The sequence below is a fragment of the Myotis nattereri genome (genome assembly GCF_964212035.1).
Source record: "Myotis nattereri genome assembly, chromosome: 2".
NCBI lineage: Eukaryota > Metazoa > Chordata > Mammalia > Chiroptera > Vespertilionidae > Myotis > Myotis nattereri.
The window spans coordinates 144,128,842-144,147,610 of NC_138076.1; the positions used below are offsets into that span (position 1 = coordinate 144,128,842).

At 41.3% G+C, this 18,769-nt stretch overlaps 1 protein-coding gene across 1 annotated transcript; it reads right to left on the minus strand.

Moving 5' to 3' along the window:
* Positions 1 to 21: 21 nt before the first annotated feature.
* On the minus strand, positions 22 to 18,551 carry GLIPR1 (GLI pathogenesis related 1). Its single transcript, XM_081083392.1, has 6 exons — positions 18,296 to 18,551; positions 16,854 to 17,099; positions 5,977 to 6,086; positions 2,539 to 2,624; positions 519 to 545; positions 22 to 417 (listed from the first exon to the last, which is right to left on the minus strand). Exons 1-6 carry the CDS (start codon positions 18,467 to 18,469, stop codon positions 269 to 271), a joined length of 792 nt encoding a protein of 263 aa, XP_080939518.1. The 5' UTR covers positions 18,470 to 18,551; the 3' UTR covers positions 22 to 268.
* Positions 18,552 to 18,769: the final 218 nt, after the last annotated feature.

Genomic DNA, 18,769 nt, shown 5'->3' on the forward strand with positions numbered 1-18,769 from the left:
TGAGTTTGTAAACGTTTTTTTAAAAAATATTTATTTTATTGATTTCAAAGAGGAAGGGAGAGGGAAGGAGGGATAGAAACATCAATGATGAAGGAGAATCACCGATTGGCTGCCTTCTGCACACCCCCTACTGGCGATTGAGCCTGCAACCCCGGGCATGGACCCTGACCAGGAATCAGAACAGTGACCTCCTGGTTCATAGGTCAATACTCAACCGCCGAGCAACACTGGCCGGGCAAGTCTGTAAACTGTATTTTTCTGGGTTGTATTAGTCCAAAAGAACTAAATGTTTGTACTTGACCAAGATGGTAATAATAGCAGCCAGGATTAATACTAGTGGACTAACAATGAGAAAGAGAGATAGGGATCTATTACGTAAATATATTGGCCAGTCTGGATACACAATAGAGTAGTAACCTGTGAAACAAACATAAAATATCCTCTTAAATGTTGTTTTCATAATGCAGTAACATAATTCACAAAGACTTTAATGAAACAGTTAAGATTTATATACATACGTGTGAGTTTGTCTCGCTGTGTGCTAACTGTAAAATCAGAGAGAGAAAAAAATTAAAAGAGTAGGTACTGGGGAGGCTTTTGTTTTATTTTTAAAAACCAAGTTTCTAATTATAACTACTAACTGTTGCTTTGACTTTATTGCAGTGATTTTCAAAGGTTACTTTTTAAAGATTTTATTGTACTAACTACTCACTTGATATTTTTAAAGCAACTATTATATAAACTAAACTTTTTATGTACCACTACTGTAAATGGAAAATCATTTTACATATCATATCTAACAGATGATGAATCCAATTAAAATAAATATTAAAACATTAAATTTTTAAAATAAAAAATATTAGTAATATTGAGTATGAGCAATTTATTAAAATATTTTCCTGAAAATAAGTTCCTCCTTTAGAAAAATGATGCTGTTTATGATCAGTCAGTAAAAGAGAGACAGTTGCCTCTCATCCATTTCATTATGTTGGTAAATTACATATAGGAGCATTTGGCAATCATAGTCATATCTACTCCTCTCTCTTCACTGAGCTTTATTCAGAATTTGGCACTGGAGCACTACGAAGAAAACTTTGCATTTGCCTTAGCCTTCTTGATGCTTTTTTAATAGTCAAGACACCTTTTGACACCAATCCTACTCCAGCTGCTATTGGATTCCTGTGGTAGAACCAAAAAGGATCTGGCCCTCTGGGTACCTGTGAGCATCCCTGATCATCACACCTGGGCTTTTTCTGTGTTCGGTTACTGTGAACCTGCTAGACTTCACACAGTTTTCAATATTGGTGGTTCTGTAGTTTAGTTGTAATTTTGATGTGGATGTGGGAGGAAGTGAATATAGCATTTACCTATGCCTTCATCTTGGCTGGAAGCCTGGGCATATTGTTGTAAAATCTATGGTTTTAACTCCTATGCTATAAAACCTAACTTGTAAAACATAATAATTTGCTTTGTAGTGTTGTAGCAACATGAAAGGGAAAATTCAGTAAATATATTGATACTCTGAGAAGAGGTTTGTTGCACTTGGACTACACCTTACCGAGTTCTCCTAACAAAACTGATATGAGTCAAATAAAGAATGCTTGAACCAGGGAGAAAGGACTGGCTCAGAAACCTGGTCAATAAAGTGTTACTGTTCTTGGAGGGAAGATGAGAGTTAACTGTTTACATCAGGAGAAAAGGAACGGGCAGTTTTAAATAATTTTGTAATTTTAGACCTGGAAGGGGCCTTAGAAAACATGTAAGCAGCGGAATGCTTTTGCCAAACAAAATGTATGCAGTTAAACTCGGTCCACTCTGCCCTGCCTCTACTAAGAACCTCACCCCAGCCCTGGAACTCTGGGAGTTCAGTGGGTTACAGATGTGGACACTAAAGTACTACACAAAAGGATTTGCACAACTTCAACAGCTTAATTGAGTTTTCCTTCACATCATAGGAAAAAGAAATGTGTCTGGAAGAGGAACTTATAAATAAACTCTTGGCCAGTTATGAATTATTATTTCAAAATTACAAAGCAGAATTTTGCTAGGATGTTTAGTAAAACATCCTTGCAGTTATCTTCATTGGCTTTCTACACCATCCTCATTAAAATATTGTTGTTTTGCTCATTTAAGAAGTGCCCCATTACAGCTTCTTTCATTTATTCTACAGATGAAAATGCAGCCTTGAATGCCTCAAACAAGTAGTATCACAAAATTCAGAATACTGTTTATTTGGATAGTTTCATTATACAAATTTTTGATCTTGCTGAAATTAGCAAATTTTGGGTCTATAGTTTTCAACACCATAGTCATTTTGTGTTGTACTGATTAGAACTAAATAAACAGGATACTAATTGCTTCTTTAAATTTATATTAAACATAGTGCTGAGACAATAATAAGCCATTGGTTTGATTGCAACCTAATAGCTATTCCTGAAAATAGCTATTAGGATAAAACAAAGATTTGCATTCTTAACTGTAGAAAGTTACAATCGTTTAAACACATTGTATTATGGGTAGATTGTTTCTTTTACTCACCGCACAGATTGTCCAAACAATTATCATTTGGGGGGCAAGCACTGCAAGTGGATCCTTTTTTATATGGCCAAGTGGGGTAATTTCCTCTATAAAGAAGATGAAAACTGTCCATTAGGAGAGGTTTGTTGTTGTTGTTGTATTACAATTACAATTTACTATGAATCCTTGACTAAACCCATAAGATAGAAGTCCAGATTCAGAGGGTTGATAAGAGAAGTGGAGAGAAAGCAGAACTGGAAGCCTGTTCACATAGAGAATTTACTCTGTGTGCCTGTGTCATTAACCTGTGTCTTGGTCTACATTATTTAATTCTTAAGACTACTCAGGGAGGAAAGTATTTTTATTTCTATTTTATAGATAAGGAAACTAAAGCTCTAAGGATTAAGTAGTTTGCAAAAAAATACCCACTATATATATATGTATGTGTGTGTATACACACCCACACACACACACACACATCACAATATATGTCAGAGTCAGAACAAAACCCAGATCGCTCTGGTTCCAGGGCAGTGCTCCCTCTGACTGCCTGGCCCATGTGATCACTGTCATCCAAGCAACTGTCCATCTTAGAAAGAGTGGTGTGACCCACATTGACTCCTCCATCCACAAGCCGCCCTGGTGTTTACTGGATGGGAGCCATTTGGCTGGATAAGCACCTAACAAAAGAAAACAAGACATGGGGGAGTTTCTAAGGTGCAGTTTGTTTTTACATAAAAGATGTGATAAGAATAATAGGTAATAATTACTGAGTCTTCCTTGTGAGCTAGACACTGTTCTAAGTCCTTATGAATTAACCTCAGCCCGATGAGGAAGATACAGTTCTTTATCCCCATTATATAGCTAGAGGCTGAGGCACAGAGTGCAAGTAATTGACCAAGGTCACAGAAAGTGAGAGACTATCCAAACATTTTCTATCCCCGTGAAGATCTGCAGAGAAGCAGTGAGGGGCTGTGCGTATATTTCAGTGAACTTGCAGGTACACTAGACCTTTTTGGAACTCTACTTTTAGAAAGAAGTTCTTAACTTTTTATGCCTGGGACCCTTTGGTTGCCTGGTGGGGTCTGTGGACTCTCTGAAAATAGTTGTTTTTTAAATGCATAAAATAAATGTTATAGGACTAGTATAAAGGAAACCAATTAAATTGAAAGTTGTCAAAATGGTAAACATTTGTGATATAGTCAAATATACTTCTCTATTAAATATTAGACAAGATCAAGCAGGGAGTTTAATAGTTATATTAATTTCAAAGCAGTGATGAATAAAAGCTATTTTGAGATGATCTACAGCAACCAGAATGGAATAGGAAATATCTGTGATATTTACAAAGATATTGCCAATAGAACGCACAGGTGTTGCTGGTGAAACTGGAGTGTTCTCTTCATTCGTAATGAAATGTTACTTTCAGTAGAGGTTAGTGAAAATAAGATGTTACTTTTTCTAATCCAAGTTCAGGGACTCCCTTCCCCTAATACTATACTTTTACCTCTGAAGTTAACACCCCCTCCTTAGAAACATTAACATCTTATTTCCCACCCAAAAATATATGTTCTAATTTCGTTGGGCTCCACATTAATTTAGGTTGTTTTGGAAATTAAATTTACCCTCATGCTTACTCTACGCCATGGAAATTAAAGTAATGTAGTAGAGATTCTGATAACAATTATAAAAGATGTCCAAAATGGACATTAATCATCGGAATATCTCATCGTTAACACAATACTCATTGAGTGGTTACGTTCTTAATTAAAATCATTTAGTAAAATCATTTATGCTACATTTTTGGTCTAATTGTGCATTACACATGATAAAGAATAGGGGGAAATAGTTGCTTCAAAAATAAGCTAAAAATGAGGCAGTTGCTATTCTAGGGAAGTGGCAGAATTCATCTTGGGAGAAACATGCTGGCAAGGCCTGGATTTGACTAGTTGGGGAGAGATTAAGACAAAGCAACCTAAAGTACTCTGCCCAATAAAGAAGCAGGATGTTTTCCTGTTTCCCTTGGTAGCCTGAGAGATAAAGGATCAGGGCCCTGGGGCTTTGCAAAAGAACAAGATTAACATGAGCAAGGGTCCCCAAAGAAGTGGTGGCTCAAGTACACTGGGTACTATACTGTTTGATAGTCAACATGGTCATGTCCTCTACTGTATTATAATCCTCTCTTCCACAGTCCACTGAGGGAAGTTCTGTGGACATAGCCTTGCTCAGTGCGGCCCAGGGGGATGAAGGAGAGCGTTGTGTCTGTGTTTGGGATAATACACATGAGAGAGACCTGAAGCTGCCAGGAGAGGGGTCGAAACTGTCCTGAGCAATGGGAAGGAGGTGAGGGTGTGCCTCGGAGCGGGAGGACAGGTGTGGCTGTGAGGAGCAGGGACCCCGGAACAGCACGCACTCCGGAGCCAGACGGCCAGGGCAGAGCCTGGCTCTGACACTCCCTAACTGAGGGACCTCGGCTGGCGGTTCACCCTTCGGTGCCTCAGTTATCTTATCTGCAAAGGGGGTGGTAACGAGCTGCCTCACAGTCTGTGAAGATTACATGGTTACTTAGAGCAGTGCGCAGAGCATGAGGAGCAGAGTGCAAGCACAATGACCTGGGACACGCGCATGGTATCACTTTAAGTAAAAAAACAGAAAACATGTATTTCCACAATCTCAGTTTTCTAAATAGGTGTATGACGCATACGCAGGCATACTTAAACTTTAAAGGAAGTCGGGCCGAAACCGGTTTGGCTCAGTGGATAGAGCGTCGGCCTGCGGACTGAAGGGTCCCGGGTTCGATTCCGGTCAAGGGCATGTACCTGGGTTGCGGGCACATCCCCCATGGGGGGCGTGCAGGAGGCAGCTGATCGATGTTTCTCTCTCATCGATGTTTCTAGCTCTCTATCTCTCTCCCTTCCTCTCTATAAAAAATCAATAAAATATATTTTTTTTTAAAAAAAAAAAGGAAGTCGGGGAGAGGTCATGTGTCTTCCCGTTTTCTAAAAGAAGGCATTATAATCATTTTAAAGCAGAATTGTCAAAAGTAAATGAAATAAGTTATGTACATTGGAACATTCAAATCAGAGTTATTTTTATTTTGACAATTGTGCAAAATTTCCAAGTTTTAAATAAACCAATAAATATAAAGTAACACCAATCCTCTTATTTTGTGGTGCTATTACCATATCCAGTTAATCTGTGTCCCTGAAAGCATTTTAGTCTTGCAACTGTTAAAAATGTACACATGTATTTATGTAGTATTTATAAAGGGTGTATACACCACAAAATGTACCAGAATGTGAATGCAGTAGATTTCTAGGCAGAGGAATTAAGGTTAATATTACTATTCTTCTATACATTTATTTCAATTTTCTTAAAGTGAAAATAAATACTTTTTTAAAATAGAATTAATTTTTTTTTTTTTTTTTTTTTTAGAAAGAGGTTGATTTGAGCACTTACGCTGGTCCATAGTTGCATATAAAATGTGCAGCATTAGGAAACTGTAAGCCGGTAATTTTAGGACAGAATTGTACTGCACAGCCAACTTTGTAACTATCTGCCCACACAACCTGAAAGAGAGTGAGAGAGATAGAAAGCAAACATTTGATTGTGATTAGGCCTTCATAAACGTGGTGAGGTATAGTCACTCTAGTAAGGTAGAACATTTATACCACCAGGGAAGTTGTAGGTGCTCAGAACTCAGGTGGAAACAAGAATTGTAAATTATTATTTGGGGGGGGGGGGTGTCTATGTGTGAAATATACAAAGAATAACATCATTTTTGACAGTTGGCGCAATGAAGACATAAAGGGTCACAGGATAGGGAGTGACTGAGGGAGGAGGAGGCTGCTTTAACTTGGGTGTTCAGGGCAATGTCTGGGAGGTGGCATTCCAGCTGAGACCCGAGGAGGAGGAGGCAGCCCCGAGGAGGACCATGCAGGCCAGCTGTGCGAGGAGGAAGAGGCCTGTGCAGGAGGAGCTCGCAGGGCGAGGCCCTGAGTGGAGAGTGGCTGGGAGAGAACAGCTGGGATCTGATGGTGAGGGGGAGGGGGGAGGAGCTGCAGAGGCAGCGAAGGCAGAGGCAGAAGAGCAGGTCACGGGGAGTCTTGTATGTATGTGAGTCATGGGCCGTTTTCATGTCCTGGAAAGATCCCTTTGGTTGTTCTGAAGTAAATGGACTGAGAAGAGCGAGGGAAGTAGGCGGGCGGGGATGTGGGAGGCTATCTCGGTGGTACAGAAAAGAGTTCACACTTGGATTGTGGAGTGGAGTTCCTGAGAACCGATCAGGCTCATGGTTCCGGTTAGATGGAAAGCTGATAGGATTTCCTTTTGCTTTGAGTGTGGGGTTAAGAGGAAAAGACACAAATCAAGTTAATGTTTTAGGCCCGAGCAGCATTTACTGAGATGGGGAGAATCACCAAGGATGAGGAGGGGTGGTTGCACGGGCGGGGTTCTGTCCACGTCATGCGAGTGTTCAGAAGCCTATCAAATGTCTGAGTGCAAACAGTCTCTGCTGGATAGAACCATCTGCAGCGCAGAGACGCAAATCTGGAAGACATGTGACTGGATCAGACCACACAGACCAAGGTAACAGAAAAACAAGTGAGAGCTGGGATCAAGCACAGCCGCCGGCCAGGGGGTTGAAAGGAGAGGTCAGTAACACAGGGAACCAAGAACAGAGCCAGCTTCAGGGAGAGGGGGCCCTGTGACCAGAGGGCTGCATTCTTGGTTTAATTCAATGCTGTCACACGTTTTAGTACCTTTACTGATACTTCCCCCCTTATTTTTGAACAAGGACTTCACAGATTCATTTTGTACTGGGTCCCACAAATTCTATAGCTCATCTTACCATAGTGTTTGGTGTCCCAGAACCTAAAGAAAAAAGGTATCTGGAGCCAAGCCAGCCATTAAAAGTACTTTTTTTTTTTTTTTTTTTTTTTACAGTGATACCATATTGCATTTTAAATTACTTTTACTCAAAAATTTTCACAACTCTGTGACAAGAACTGTGCTGAATATGGGGGATGCAAAAGTGAATGGGCTGGAGCCAGTGGGAGCCTTCACAAAATGCCAAGGAAAGCCGTTATCACATAGGGTTTCATGCTGTGCAGGGGAAGCAGAAGGTGCTCAGGGGGTCTATAGCATGGGGCCCTGCCCGCCCCCCCCCCCCCCCCACCTCATTAGTGAGGTGGAGCTGGAGCTGAAGCTGGAGGAGTGGGTCTGAGAGAGCCTGGAGAAGTCTTCCAGCAGAGGGCAGCATCCCTGTGAACCCAAGGTGAGAAAGACAAGGCCATTGAGGCTGCAGAAAAAGATCAAGTTTAGGTGAAAAAATCAATAATAAAACCACTCCCTGGGGAGCGAGTATAGGGTGAGGGAAGAGGGGAGCTGAGAATGGAGTCTGAGCTTCTCCAAGGTTCAGTGGTGGGGTAGGAGGCTCATAGGGCCTTCCTTTACCTCTATAACTTGTTTCTTAAGCCCATTTCTTCTACAAATAACTTCTTCTCCCTCTGTGATTTTCCAAATAAATGTTCTCTTATAGTTTGTAAAGAAAAAGGGGTGCTGGATTTTATCAAATGCTTTTTCTGCATCTATTGATATGATCCTGTGGGTTCTATACTTCAGTTTCTTTATGTGATATCACGTTTATTGATTTGTGAATAGTGCACCAACCTTGCATCCCCAGAATAAATCCCACTTGACTGTGGTTTATGATCTTTTTAATATGTGGCTGGATCTGGTTTGCTAACATTTTCTTTTTTAAAAAAATTTTATTTTATTGTTTAAAGTATTTCAGATGGTAGTACATATGTACTCACCAGCACATGCCCCCCCCCCCCACCCCGCCCAGTGTCTTGTGTCCATTGGTTGTGCTTATATGCATGCATACAAGTCCTTCGGTTGATCTCTTACCTGCCCCTCCACCCCCCGCCCCGCACCGCACTCAACACTCCCCAGCCTTCCTGTAATTTGACAGTCTTGCTAACATTTTCTTGAGGATTTTAGCATCTATGCTCATCAGATATATTGGCCTATAATTTTCTTTCTTTGTTGTGTCTTCATCTGGTTTTGAAATTAGGATAATCCTGGCCTTGTAAAATGAGCATGGGAGGTCCTCCTTTTCTTGAATTTTTTGGAATAGTCTGAAAAGGATGGTTGTTAACTCTTCTTTGAATGTTTGGTGAAATTAACCTGTGAAGCCATCTGGTCCAGGACTTTTATTTGTAGGGAGTTTTCGATCACTACTTCAATTTCACTGGTTGTAAGCTGTCTGTCTATTCAGACTTTTGTATTCTTCCTGATTAAGTTTGGAAGGATGTATTTTTCTAAGAATTTATCCATTCTGCCTAGGTTGTCCAGTTTGTTGGCATATAGTTAGTTGTCATAATATTTTCTTACAGTCCCTTGTATGTCTTTGGTATCAGTTGTTACTTCTCGTTCATTTCTGATTTTATTTATTTGGGTTCTCTCTCTCTTTTTGTTTTTTCTTGATGAATCTGGTTAAAGGTTTATCAGTCTTGTTTATTTTTTTCAAAGAACCACCTCTTGGTTTCATTGATTCTTTTATTTTTTACCCTTTGGTCTTGGAGAAATTTCTTCCAGGGTTTTTGTATGTCAAGTATTCCTAATCTTTGGGTCTTCCCCTCTTTCCCTCCCCCCCCCCCCCCCCAGTATCTTTAATGCTTTAAGCCAGCGATTCTCAACCTGTGGGTTGCGTCCCCTTTGGGGGTCGAACGACCCTTTCACAGGGGTCGCCTAAGACCATCGGAAAACACATATATAATTACATATTGTTTTTGTGATTAACCACTATGCTTTAATTATGTTCAATTTGTAACAATGAAATTGGGGTCACCACAACATGAGGAACTGTATTAAAAGGTCACGGCATTAGGAACCACTGCTTTAAGCTATTCTTCTTTATTCTACTTTCTTTTATATTTCTGGTATATTTTTTCTAAGAGTATGCAAATGTCAGTTAGTATTTATTTTGTGTTTTAGATGGTCTCTTTTTTAAAAAGTCAGGTTGTAATGAGCATGTAGTAAAAGCCATCCTTTTTATGTGTACAGTTCCAAGAATTTTGTCAAAAGTTTATATTCATATAGAAGATCTAGAACATTTCCATCACCCCAAAAAGTTTCCCTGTGCCCTTTATAGTGAGGCATTATCCCACCCTCCATCCCTAACAATCACTAATTTGTTTTTTTGCCTATGTGTTTTTGCTTTTTCCAGAATTTTACACAATTTGGATCATTTTAAATGTAGCTATTGAATCAGGCTTCTTTCATTTAGTATAAGCTAAATTTCCAGATTCATTCATGTTGTTGAGTCCATTAGTAGCCACTCCCTTTCATTGCTGAGTAATATTTGTTGCATGGACACACCACAGTTAGTGTTTCCATTCAAGTTGGTCTTTTAATAAAAGCTTCCTGGGCATTCAGATTCTGGGCTTAATTTCTGGAGTGACAAAGTCCAAGTTCATCTTCCAGCTCATACACTCACTGTGTGCTTAGCTTCCTCATCAATTAAATGAGAAGAGCACCACTTCACAGGCTTATTTTGACATTTTAAATGGGCTAATAAGAAAATGCTTAGAACAGCTTCTGGTACATAGCAAGCACTCAGCAAATGTTCATTTTTAATTCTCTTATAACTAATTTTTTCTGCTTTAAAATTTTGAAACTTTTTTTTGTCAGATTCCTATTGCATGCTTTTTTTTTTTTGTCTTTTAATATGGTAGACAAAAAACATAACTATAAAAAAAATAAAGCTACTCATTGAGAATTTACCCAGTGCCAGGGTAAATTAAGCACTTTACATGCAACATATGTTTAACCTCGTAACCAGTCAATAAATAGGCACTGCCCTGATTTCTGTAGATGAGCATTGGAACCTAATTTGCTTGACCTGGCAGTACTGTGAGGACAGTCCATGCCCCAAGCAAAAGGCCTTCCGTGTGCTTCCCCTTTTAGCAGAACCAGGAAGGACTCTCTTACCTTTCTCACAAAAACACGGCATTTGGGGAACTAAGTGGGGGCAGGCATGTCTCTCCCTTCTGGCTAACAACCCCTTCCCACCACCCTCCCCTTTCAATTCTCAGTGTGAGTCCATCTGGCTCATTACCAGGGTGTGGTCACCCTGTCGCATATGAAAAGCCAGCTAGAAAAACTGGGAGACATGTCACAGTCCCTTTGTTTCTGTGAGAGTGAAAAATGACAACAATTTCTAGAGGGTTGGGGTGGGGTGGGGAAGGACGTAAAAACAAAAATGAGACCAATAGAGGGCATCCTCCGCACTGTCAAACCTAAGCTGCTGCCCTGCCCAGATACGGAAGTCAAACAAATATTTTCAGACTTTACAAAGCTGAACTGTCGGCAACAAAATATATAATGTAAATAGCCTGCCATATTATTATGCCAAAATTCTTCCACAAGACAAATCATCTTTCATGAAGACAGCTAACGTGGTTAGCATTTTAAGAAGTATCATACCTTTGTGAGGTAATAATGGGTCTGAATCTATTGTCTTTATACAATCACCCTCCACAAGCCCAAAACTGAAAATAGCTTGCTTTTTATTAATAGAAGATGATAATAAATGGGAGGTTATAATACCCACTTGAGGTCGTTCCAAGCATGAATTTAAAATGGCAACTGAGTAGTCTTGACTCTCCCAGCGAGGTTTTGTGCAAGCTGAGCCTTCTTCCAATATAATTGGTGGAAAACCGTCTCATGGAAGAAATGCACGCTTTGTTCAGTGCATACTAAATACTAGTACCTTACTAGATAATTTACAGACATTGTATTATTTAATCTTTACAGCATAACTGGTATCTGAATCCCAGCTCTTCTTCTGACTAAATGACATTGGGAAAACAATTTCTTAACCTTTCTGAGGCTGTGTATTCATATATGGAGATTAGTGTTTCATAGGCTTGTAGTGAGAATTGAATGAATGAGATCTTAGATATAGAGAACTAAGCACCACGCTCACTAAGCACCATGCCCGGCTGACATGGCTCAGTGGTTGAGTGTTGACCTATGAACCAGGAGGTCATGGTTCGATTCCTGACCAGGGCACATGCCCAGGTTGGGGGTTTGATCCCCAGTGTGGGGTGTGCAAGAGGCAGCTGATCAATGATTTTCTCTCATCATTGATGTTTCTATCTCTCTCTCTCCCTCTCCCTTCCTCTCTGAAATCAATAAAAAATATATTTTTAAAAGGAGTAATTGCTGGTGGTGCATCTTCCCAGACCCAGGGGGTTCCTGGACATGCTTCCCAGAATGAGGGTCCCTCTTCTGAAGAGGGGGTAGGATGTCTCTTACAGAGAACAGGTTAGGATCACTCAGCTTGGGCTCTGACACCTGTATGCAATGGAGTGGGTTTTAGTGTGTCCAAAATATTAGCCATTCTTTCTCCCCCTGGATGTAAAGGGAAAACTTACAAGTAAGCTCAGTTAATTTGGGGAGGGCCATCTCTAAAATCTCAGGTCTATATGATATGAAATCAAGTTTTGGCTTTCTGGGATGATAGACATGGAGTGTCTTACCTTGCATTGTTTAAGAGTCTTTTGCCAATGTATCAGCCTTTTGATCTCTAAATATTTGGTGTGCTAAGCTACTGGCCCTTCTTTTGAAGTACTAGGCTCATTAGTACAGATTGTCCACCTTCCATACCTTCTTAATATTTCTTGGTGTTCTCTTCCCTTTCCTTTCACTTAGTTTTCAAGAATGAACTTAGATGTTTCCTGCTGTGTGAACAACTCCTGTGTCTCCACACCTCCCTTTGGCCAGATAAGCTGCTCTGTCCTCTTTGCTCAAAGGCACTCTGTCAGTTTCTCCAAATTGCACTAGCTGCGCACTGTTTGTTATATGTCCGTTTACACATATGCCTCTCTTCAAAGAAAGTCAACTCCTAAGGGTCAGGGCCATTCCCTGCTGAGTCCTTCACTCCCTAGCTCACTCCCCAGTTCTCCTCATTCTTACTTCTGCCTAGTAAAGAGTTAGCACATAAGTTGTTGTCTCAGGTTCTGTTTTTTAGGAACTTGGACTAAAACATATGACCAGTACCTTACAAAGTGCCTGGTGTAGGGTAGAAGCTTAAACGCTGCTTGAAAGAGAGTTGGCATCCTCAAACTGACAATTATTTCTGGAGATTTAAACACTATCATGCACCCTGGCTGGTGTTGTTCAGTGGTTAGATTCCCTATCTAAGGCTTTACCTGGGTTGTAGGCTTGATCCCTGTCCCTGGTCAGGGAGCGTGTGGGAGGCAACCAATTGATGTATCTCTCACATCAAAGTCTCTCCCTCCCTCCCTTCTACTTTCTCTAAAAACCAATGGCAAAAATATCCTCAGGTGAGGATTAATTAGATAAATAAATAAATAAATAAACAAACAAACAAATACAAACACCATAATGCGTAATGTTACCAAGTACCACTTGTAGGCAATCTGGATTTAGCTTTCTTGTCCTGTAGGACTTGTAGGAACCCAACAAAATTTATTCCCTGGTTAATTTTATTTGTAAACATAAACCAAAATTGACTTCAAAAAAACAACTAAAAGACAAAACGGACATCATCCAGAACCACAGGAAGGCTGGCCGAGTGGAAATTCTACAACTAGAAGGAAAGAGAAAAGCTCACTGAGACTCAGAGGAGGTGTGGAAGTAAAGTGCAGAGGTATGGAGGTGCTCGCGAAAAGGGCTGGCAGCTGAGGACGCGGCTGTCTTTTTCAATCGGGAGGGAGACACAAGCTCCCGACTGCTCTGAACTCCAGTTCTGGGCAAGTCTCTGGGGACCCACACTCATACGGGGAGAAACTGGACTGTCTGGCAGCGGGCAGAACTCGAGGACAGCTTTCTCTCAGAGGTGCTTGCAGTGATTACCTCGGAACAGTGAGACCCGGGTCCTCTTAGGGCAGGGCTGAGGATCAGCCATAGCTGTTTGCTCTGCCCTGTTGATTCCCTGAGACCCCACTCCACCCAAGCTGTGCGCAGAGGCTTTTGCATATGAATGGCCTGGCCTTTTGCAATCTAAAATTACCTAACTAACTGCAGCTGGGTCAGAGAGACCCAGAACATCCAAAAAGAAGGCCCAAGGCCCCACAGCAGCTTGCATTGCTTCACAGCTGGGACTCATCTAGGCACCTCCAAACTCCAAACAAAGAAAAGGAATTAGCACCTCCTTAGAGAGCCAAGAGCCAGTGTACCCAGTGGTCAGAGTGGACCATCCAGATTACAACTCCTCAGATCCATAAGGGACACACTCAGGGTGCAGACTCAGGGAGCAACAAAGCCCCACTGAAGCAAGTCTTGCCCTAGAAGGGTGTCTTCAGCACAGAAGTTCTCCCACTGCAGACACAGCTGATTCTCACTGCCAATTGGCCTGGAGGTCAATTCCTCCCAGTGATCCTACAACAATCAAGGCATAACTACAACAAGACTGTGCACAAAGCCCACAAAGGGGTGCATCAAGAGTGTCCACCTCAGGTAATTGGGGAGGCTGAGCCACTGGGCCCTATAGGACACCTAGCACAGAAAGCCACTCTGTCAACACAGGGAAGCAGCCAAAATGCAGAGACAAAGAAACAGGTTACAAATGACAGAAATGGAGGAAAGCAAGCTACTGGATATAGAGTTCAAAATCACGGTTATAAGGTTTTTCAAGAATTTTCTAGAAACCGCCGATAAATTTAGTGAGATCCTCGATAAATCTAGTGAGACCCTCGAGGATATGAAAAATGACCAATTAGAAATTAAGCATACACTGACTGAAATAAAGAATATTATACAGAGTTCCAACAGCAGACTAGAGGATCGCAAAAATCAAGTCAAAGATTTGAAATACGAAGAAGCAAAAAACACCCAACCAGAAAAACAAAAAGAAAAAAGAATCCAAAAATATGAAGATAGTGTAAGGAGCCTCTGGGATAACTTCAAGCGTACCAACATCTGAATTATGGGGTGGAAGAAGAAGAGAGACAGCAAGATATTGAAAACCTATTTGAAGAAATAATGACAGAAAACTTCCCCTACCTTGTGAAAGAAATAGACTTACAAGTCCAGGATGTGCAGAGAGCCCCAAACAAAAGGGATCCAAAGAGGACCACACCAAGACACATCATAATTAAAATGCCAAGAGCAAAAGACAAAAGGAGAATCTTAAAAGCAGCAAGAGAAAAACAGTTAGTTACCTACAAGGGAGTACCCATACGTCTGTCAGCTGATTTCTCAACAGAAGCTATGCAGGCCAGAAGGGAGTGGCAAGAAATATTCAAAATGATGAACACCAAGAACCTACAACCAAGATTACTTTACCCAGCAAAGCTATCATTCAGAATCGAAGGTCAGTTAATGAGCTTCACAGATAAGAAAGAGCTAAAGGAGTTCATCACCACCAAACCAGTATTATATGAAATGCTGAAAGGTATCCTTTAAAAAGATAAATAATTGATGGACAGAATAAACTGGTGAATATAATAGAATCAGAGGCATAGAAAGGGAGTGGACTGACAATTCTCAGCAGGGAAGGGGTGTGGGGGTGTGGGAAGAGACTGGACAAAAATCATACACCTATGGATGAGGACAATGGCAGGGGTAAGGGCAGAAGGTGGTGTGGGAACTGGGTGGAGGGGAGCTATGGGGGGAAAAAGAGGAACAACTAATAATCTGAACAGTAAAGATTTAATTAAAAATAAATAAATAAATAATAAATAAAATAAACATAAACCAAATTTGATGGTTTATGGAATAAATTTAGGGGAACCTTACTTATTTTCCAAGAAATGGACTTAATGCTACTGATGACTTCATAGCCCCTCTCTGCTTACAGTATGAAAATCTCACTGAAATCTGTCCTGTCCTTCTCATCACACAATCATAACCTCTTTGTAACTGTGCTTAACTTGTTTTACCTATAACAATACCAGTGAAGTCAAAGGCTTTATGGAGCTGAACTGTATTAAGAGTTTTTCTAATAACATTTGCTCTTTAAAAACTCTTGCTAGGGCCCTAACCGGTTTGGCTCAGTGGATAGAGCATCGGTCTGTGGACTGAAGGGTCCCAGGCTCTATTCTGGTCAAGGGCATGTACCTTAGTTGCGGGTATATCTCCAGTAGGGGGTGTGCAGGAGGCAGCTGATCGATGTTTCTAACTCTCTATCTTTCTCCCTTCCTCTCTGTAAAAAATCAATAAAATACATTAAAAAAAGAAAAACTCTTGTTAGGAGTGTTTTTGCCATCACACCTCATTTCAATACATTCTTGCTCATTCAAACCTGTCCAACATAGATTAAGTCCCTTTAGTTCTGGCTTAACAAGGACTGCCAGGAAATAGATATAAGTAAACAGAACATGTCCAGCAGGCAGACAGCTTGAGTGGAGTGGGGTGGGGTGGGGTGCGGTGAGGTGGGGTGTGGTGGGGGTGGAGGGTTTGAGCATAAAAGAAAAAAAGAGAGAGAACTCATGAACATGGACAACAGTGTGGTTATTGTGGCAGGGGGAGGGGTGTAGAAGAGAGCATAGAGGGAATAAATGGTGATGGAAAAATAAAATAAAAAAGAAACACACACACACACACACACACACACACACTCGTGTCCAGTCCAGAAAGTAGCTTATGGAGAAGACTTCGGAAGACGCTACCTAGGAACTTCTTCCCATAAAGTTGCCAACTGGAGTTAGGGTAAGGGAGCTAAAACCAGCTTGAGTGAAAAACAGGACAAAACAAAAAAGTCTCAATGGGAGGCTCTGAATGTCGCTTTGGGACTAATACTATCGATTTGGGGGCAGAAAAGCCACAGCATTGTTTATACTGTGGCTTTTGGTTTACATGTTGGTGTCTCTCTAGGGGGTGTAACTTGTTTTTTTCTCCTTTTGTGACACTTGATAAGCTCTTGATCCACATTTGAAAGAATTGGAGGATACAAAAGCATCAATTCTTATTGATGCTTCTGTCTGAGAGGCTCATTTCTCCCAATTTTGTAGTTCCAAAACAACGGTCTCACCTTTCACAGAGCTCTCGTACTTGACCATCCACTCTTAAGGCTCTGTGATTGCTTACAAATGGAATCAAGCCGCACGGGAAGAGAGCTGTTATCAAAATTATTCCAAGCCATGGTGGGCCTGCACATGTCACCATGTCCACTAAACTGCTCAACCACCAACTCTGCTATTGGACTCTGTTCCATTTATTTATTTTTAAGAGGAAACCTGTAACCCCGACTCTGTCATGTTGACAGCTGTACTAGCTTCCTGTATATTTTGTTAACACTTGGTTCCAGTTTTGTCCTCACCCATGAAAAGATGGTCTCAAGAGAACACAGCGCAGATCCTTACCTGAGTGTAATGGCCACAGACCTTGCTGCACCTCCGTGTCTTGAAGTCATAGTATTCAACTTCATTGTACCAGCTTGTGATGGCTGAAGACACAGAAAAGATGGACTGAGACCCACTCCAGATGTTTTCTCCCAGTGAAGTGAAATTTGTGAGCAGCAGGTGGGGTGTCTTCAGCTGTTCGTTATGTGAAAACTGACATTTTTTTGCCCACGCTTTCGCCGTTTGGGCTAGTACTGGGTCCCAGGTCTGCGAAAACAAATATGAAACAACAAGAGGGTCAAGAATGGAACCTATTTATGTAAGAATGTAACTGGAGTGAGCAAAGGGGGAATTTAAATGGGGAATGAGGTGTGAGGACAGGAATAGAGAAGGAACCACTGCACATGGTCCTCTATAGAAGCATGGTCTTCAAGTAATAATAGGGCTACTAGGGAACACGAGCATCTAATTTCGTGGAATTTAGCATCTGGGTGATTGACACAGACCAACATCTCACTGAAGATCTATTACAGGTTGCCCTGGCTATCCGAAAGTAGGGCAGACCTATGGACACTTCGGTTAGCCAAAATCCGTGTAAAGCGAAAAAGCAATGACCTTAGGGCACATCTTGCTAATGATGCACCAAGTAAGTGGAAATAAAGCACAAATGCCCGCAGACACAGGTCAAACCTTGACGCTGTGATGCTGATGTCGCTCCTGGGAGGGGCTTGCTCAGGGTGCAGCGGCCTCTGAACAGCTGGGAAACCAACACTGAGCACTCCTTCTGCTTTTCACTTGTTTTTCGTAGAAGGGAAGACCCTCTTCAGGTGTCTTTCAGTTGGAGAAAACAGGCAGGGATGTAGGTCTTTTTGTAAAGCAAAGTGGCATAAAGAGAACTTTCTAAAAGCAAGAGGTATCCGTAGGTGCAAAATATTGTGTGCTGTTTGACGTCTTTTAGAAAATGTAATAACCACAATACTTGACATCTTAAGAGCTCAGAAAGGTTAAAAACCAGCTCAAAGCCACAGAACTGGGATTCAAACCCAAACCCGTGAATCAAAATCCGATGTGTCCCCATACTCCATTTGCTGTCTTCCTGAGAAAGTCAGTACTCTGCTGGCCACAAACAGTTACACTTAGAGCCCAAAACAAACACAAAACCCTCACAAAAATTGAAAGGGAACAAAAGACAAAAAGAGAAGTGCAATCTATCCATGCCCTGAGGAAAGGAAGTGACCACAAAGAGAACTGAAATGTATTTGCCCAGTTGTTGACAGATAGCTACACCGAGTTTGTTTTGATCACAGACTGTAAATTTACTGAGCACATTAATGACAATGAAAAAAACACACAACACAAACAAACAACAACAGCCAGGGTGACCAAGGATTCCCCCTCCAAAAATTAGCGCACATCAGTTGTTTTTGACTGACTTACGCCACAAACACTGATATTTGCCTTACCATGTACAGCATGTCACTGGCTGCCGGCTTCACCTCTGATCGGAGCTTGTTATGAATGCGAACACAGTCTTTGATAAATGCTTCATTGTCGATATCTGGTAAACTGTTTGCTGAATACGAGTAACTGGAGACCACAGAAACCGTCCAGGCTGTCAGAGCAAGGGTGACTCGCATGCTCGGGCATCTGGCGCGGAGCCACCGCAGGTTCTGCCTGTGCGTGTCTGGGTTTTGCAAAGCACAGCCCACTCCTGCTTGGGGAAGTGGCAAAGCAGAACACGAGTGACAAGTTTGAAGATATGGGTTTCTCCATATATGGCTTGCTGCTTTTAACCCTGTTTTCAGTGGTTCTCAGTGCACCTATTACAACACAGATTTTTATGAGGCTGAGTCAGACTTTTGTCTGAGTTGGGGGATATTTCCAAAGGAAACTCTGGAATCTCCAGAAATAACAGTTTCAGTTTTTACAGAGGTTCT